This window comes from Castanea sativa, chromosome 10 (genome assembly GCF_040712315.1).
Source record: "Castanea sativa cultivar Marrone di Chiusa Pesio chromosome 10, ASM4071231v1".
NCBI classification, from domain to species: Eukaryota; Viridiplantae; Streptophyta; class Magnoliopsida; order Fagales; family Fagaceae; genus Castanea; species Castanea sativa.
The window spans coordinates 8,301,083-8,305,672 of NC_134022.1; the positions used below are offsets into that span (position 1 = coordinate 8,301,083).

A 4,590-nucleotide genomic window follows, 5' to 3' on the forward strand; every position below is an offset into this window, starting at 1 on the left:
AAATGGATAGAATTAAAATAGAAATTAAAAACCTCAATTACTAAATCGTTGGATCAAATTGGTGGTTGCTGGGTTTTGGTGATGGCTTTTCGGTGGTGGGTTTCGGTTGTGGAGTTGAATTGGTGGCCGGCTTTGGTGGTGGTTCGTTCCAGTGTTTGCTGGATCCATTTGGTGGTGGGTTTCGGTGCTTGCTTGATACGTTTGGTGGTGAGATTTGGTGCTTGGTGGGTCTGTTTGGTGGCTGGGTTTTGGTGATGGTCTTTTTGGTGGCTAGGTTTCGTTGGTGGCTGGGTTTTGGTGGTGGCTGGGTTCTATTCGGGGTGGTGGTGGCCATGCCTTTGGGTTTTGTTTAGGTGTTTGGTGAGTTGGGTATTGAGTTTGGGTTTGAATTGCTTGGCGATGGTTGATAATAGGTTGTTAATCGAGGCTGAGGACAAAGAAGAAGGCGGCGGCGACGGCGGTTTTAGCTCGAAGCCTAGGGTTTCGGTGGAGAGGAATCGGCGGTCGCTGAAATTGTCCTCCTCGTTCATAGCCGATGGACTTTCTGCCAAGTCTAAATCTCTGTATACGAAGCTTCCCTCTCAGCCTCTCAGCCTCTCAACCTCTCTGTCCTCAAATTGGGCGACTCTTCCTTCGGTAATTCTCTCTTTTTCTTCTATGAGGTTGTTTGGTTACTGAGAAAATCGATGAATGTGGAAAATGTGCTTTTTTTTTTTTTTTTGGTTTCTAAATTTGGAATAAACTCACAACAACTACATATCAAGTTAATGGATTTGAAGTTTTCTGATTCAGGATTTGAACTTATTTTTCCAATTCTTTTCCTATAATTTTCTCAGAAACCAAACTAGGGTTAGGGTTTATTTATGCTGGACTTGAAGTTGAAATCCAAAACACATTTCAAGTTTTCTCTCATGGATTTTGAAGTAATTGAGGTTTTTTAATTTTTTTTTAATTTTGTTATTATTTTTATTATTTAATTAAAATTAATTAATTAATTTTTTAAATTTATATGCTGACGTGTCAGGGTGATGTGGCATTTTTTATAATATTTTAATTCCTCCGGCTGCCACCTCAGCAATTTCCGTCGGTTGACTGACGGAAGGGACCAAAATGGAACTCGTTAATTGGATTTGGGACTAAAAGTGGTAAAATTAAAATGTAGGAACTAAAATGAAAAAACGTCAAAATATAGGGACTAAAAGTGCATTTACGCCATTTATTTTTTGTTGTTATCTCATAAAACATGTGTTTTTTGTAATGACCCATTATTTAATTCTGTTTAAATGGTGAACGAATCTCTGTTATTATCTTTATTATATCTGTTTGCCGTAATTACCATAGCAGCTCTACCTGCTATGGGCATGTGATCAAAGCATTGGCAAAACAGGACATAGTTTACGCACAAGTCGGATCAAGGTAGGTTACAATTGGACCAGTCCCAACTTCCTGATCCAGAACACTTTGGGCCTAATACGGCAGGAAGCAGTCCAGCCCAATACTGCACAAAAAAGGCCCACCACAATCATTACTTATGTAATAATATTTAACAAAGTTAACTCAACAAATCAAACTAATGCATATTTATAACATACATGTTAAACTTGATTAAACTCAAGAGTGATAATACATGACCTATGAGCCCAAATAATAATTTCTTTTCATCATATCCATCATCTTGCCTAATCAACTACATATAAATTAATGTTATCATCATGTTCATTATTTTGCAAAATTATTTATTCATTGAATTTTTTTTTATCATCAACAATTATTATCTCTTTTAGTTCTTTTATTTTATTTTATTTTTTCGATTTTTTCTGGACATTCTAGCTTCTTTGACTTAAAACAATAATACCAAAAATAGAAAATAATCATGTTGTCATTTAATAACTTATTTATAATAGAGAGAAGAAATTTGCAAATATGAATGTGAAGTATCAGTTGTCAAGTGTGTAGTCCAAATTTTGTAAGAGAGGAAAATTTTGTTAAAATAGTTTTGTGTTAAGTAAACCAATAATTTGTGTTAAAAACAAGTTTAGTAACTTGTTGGATTCAAATAAAAGTACAAATTTTAACAAACATCTATTTTAAACAAACATGTCTACATATCATACTATACGTAGACTTTTACTATACGATATAATTCATACGATGCACACTTATGTATCATACGATTCATGACCATTTCTGATAAATAGGGAACTTTTTTGTACACGATATGCTATCGTGTATCGTATAATATTGACAATTATAAATGCAGCGATGTATAATATACAAATTACATTAAATTAGTGCAAATCTTTATTTTTTATGGATAAATTCATAATCGATGTGATTATTCAACATACAAAATCATTACCAATTTATTTTTTGCTTTAAATATAAAAATATGTAAAATTTAATGATTTATGACCCGATCCTATGATCCACCATAGCATCAAGATAAGATCTTTTTTTTTTTCTTTTTCTTTTTTTATAAGAAAAGTACTGTACACAACTTTGGCTGGGCTATTTTATCCGATCACCAGCTCATACATGGTATTTACATTTACAAGACGATGCTAAATTTGTGATTGTGAAGGCAGCAAACCCAACGCTAAACTCAGGCACCTCAGTGCCAGTCTTCACTCAAACCTCAGATATCCTATGTACAATTATTGAAGCCAAAAAAATGCAGGAACCAACTTGCTCCACAATCAGCCATTTATTCCAATGACTGAATGTGGTTCCAAGCAGGAACCCGGCATGCGCAGCGCTAAAATGGGAGAATTAACAGCAAAAGTAAAGAGAGTAATGGATACAATAAAAGCAAATCATTTTGGCATTTTGCAGCATTCTTGAAGACTTGTGCATCTTAAACTTTATCTGATGTGAAACAGATGCAAGTGGGCATTTTGTAGTGAAAGCATGATGCTGATGATAAAAGGTCTTTCAGGATCAGACAGATGGAATTGGCGTCCCATCGTCGTTGTTACTAAGACGCATTTGGTTTTGGACTGCCTTTACAGCCGCAACTCTTGCTGCATTTGCTGCTTTATTAGCTGCTGCAACAGCTTTCTTCACCCTTTCGTCCACCTTCCCCGCATTAAATGCCTTCTCAGCAGCTTTCTGTGCTTCCTGCTCATAACACACCTCAATTAGAAGTTGTTACTTGTTTCAATAATTAAGGTTGTCTATGTTTCAAACAGACTGACAAAAATGCTACTGTATAACAAGCCTATTAAAGTTCTGTTTGCATTTTGGCTTTGAGCTGCTCCCCACAACCCCAGTGGACAGCTATCTGAAACTAATCATTAAACAAACCAAACACAATCTAGGTTCCATGTCCTTCAGAAAATAACTAGACACCACAGATATGTCCCACCTTTGACTGCTAAATACACCTTGACTGGACAAAGAAAACACCTCAATTGTATGTTTTCCGGCCAATCAGCTATTGTGCAGAGGAAAGAGCTTTATCCTCCACAAGCACGGTAATCTCAGCCATTAGTTTACCTTCCACATATAATTTATATCCTACATATACTATATACAGTTCACTTTCACTTGGGGAGGAGTAATTCATGCTCCCCTGCAGTACTCTCAGGCTCCACCCTTTACTTCATTAAATAAAATGCAAAGTTGCCCGTACAACGAAAAAGTGTGTAAATATTTCCAGCCCGGCAACCTTTTTTTTTGGGGGGTGCATCCAGGCAACTTTGTGTCTCTCATTCATTTGGAGCATCTTTGGTGGCTAAATGGTTAAACATCTAAAATTCTTTACTTTTTTTAGTTAACATTTTGTCGGGAGGCATTTATTTTTGAAGGTTTCCATTCTGAAAGCACTTAGGATATTCAGATTCTCATTCTAGAAATGCAGACAATGATATGGACTTTGGAGCAAGTGAAACCTATGGAGAACAGGAGTGGTCTGGGATGCACGGACGCGGCACCGGAGGTGCCGCACCCGCGTCCGACGCGGCGGGACTCGCCGACGCGCGAGGGACGCCGCTGCTCGCGCGTCGGTGCGGCGTCCGGCCGCGTCGGCCACGTGGCATCTTATTTTTCCCGCCGACTCGCGCCGACTCGCGCCGATTCGGGCCGATTCGGCCAGAATCGGCCAGAATCGGGCTGTTTCGGCCGTATCGGTCCGTATCGGCCGGCGACCGAAACGGCCGAAACGGGCCCGAAACGGCCGAAACAGGCCGAGAATCAGGTTGCAACAGCCGAAATCGGCTCTAAATGAGATCCAAAAACCCTAAATCTATCCTTCCTTAATTTTATTTTGAATATTTGTTGCTTCTTTTGTGTTTTCTTTTTGGTTTTGTGTTGTGTTTTGTGTTTCTTGCTTTTTTCTTTCTTTGTTTTGTGAATCAAGGCATAGTAAATTAGTAATATGTTTTTTAAGAATATTTTAATAGTAAAAATATATAGAAAATATAAATAAAAATATTTTTAATAATTTTTTAATTGCCGAGTCCCGCCGCACCCGCACCCACTTTTTTCAAAAATTGCCGAGTCCCGCACCCATACCCGCACCCGTGCTTCATAGGGAGTGGTTTTGATTTCAGAATGTCAGCAGCCTTTTTTCCTCATAAGAATTAGGTAGTG

The 4,590-nt window shown here is 37.8% G+C and overlaps 1 protein-coding gene across 1 annotated transcript in view; it reads right to left on the bottom strand.

Moving 5' to 3' along the window:
* Positions 1-2,431: 2,431 nt before the first annotated feature.
* Positions 2,432-4,590, bottom strand: part of LOC142613412 (uncharacterized) — a 6,661-nt gene continuing 4,502 nt past the window's right edge. The window contains exon 3 of the mRNA XM_075785775.1: positions 2,432-3,117. Coding sequence (XP_075641890.1) covers positions 2,938-3,117 — 180 coding nt within the window. The 3' untranslated portion in view covers positions 2,432-2,937. The remainder of the gene's footprint in view (positions 3,118-4,590) is intronic.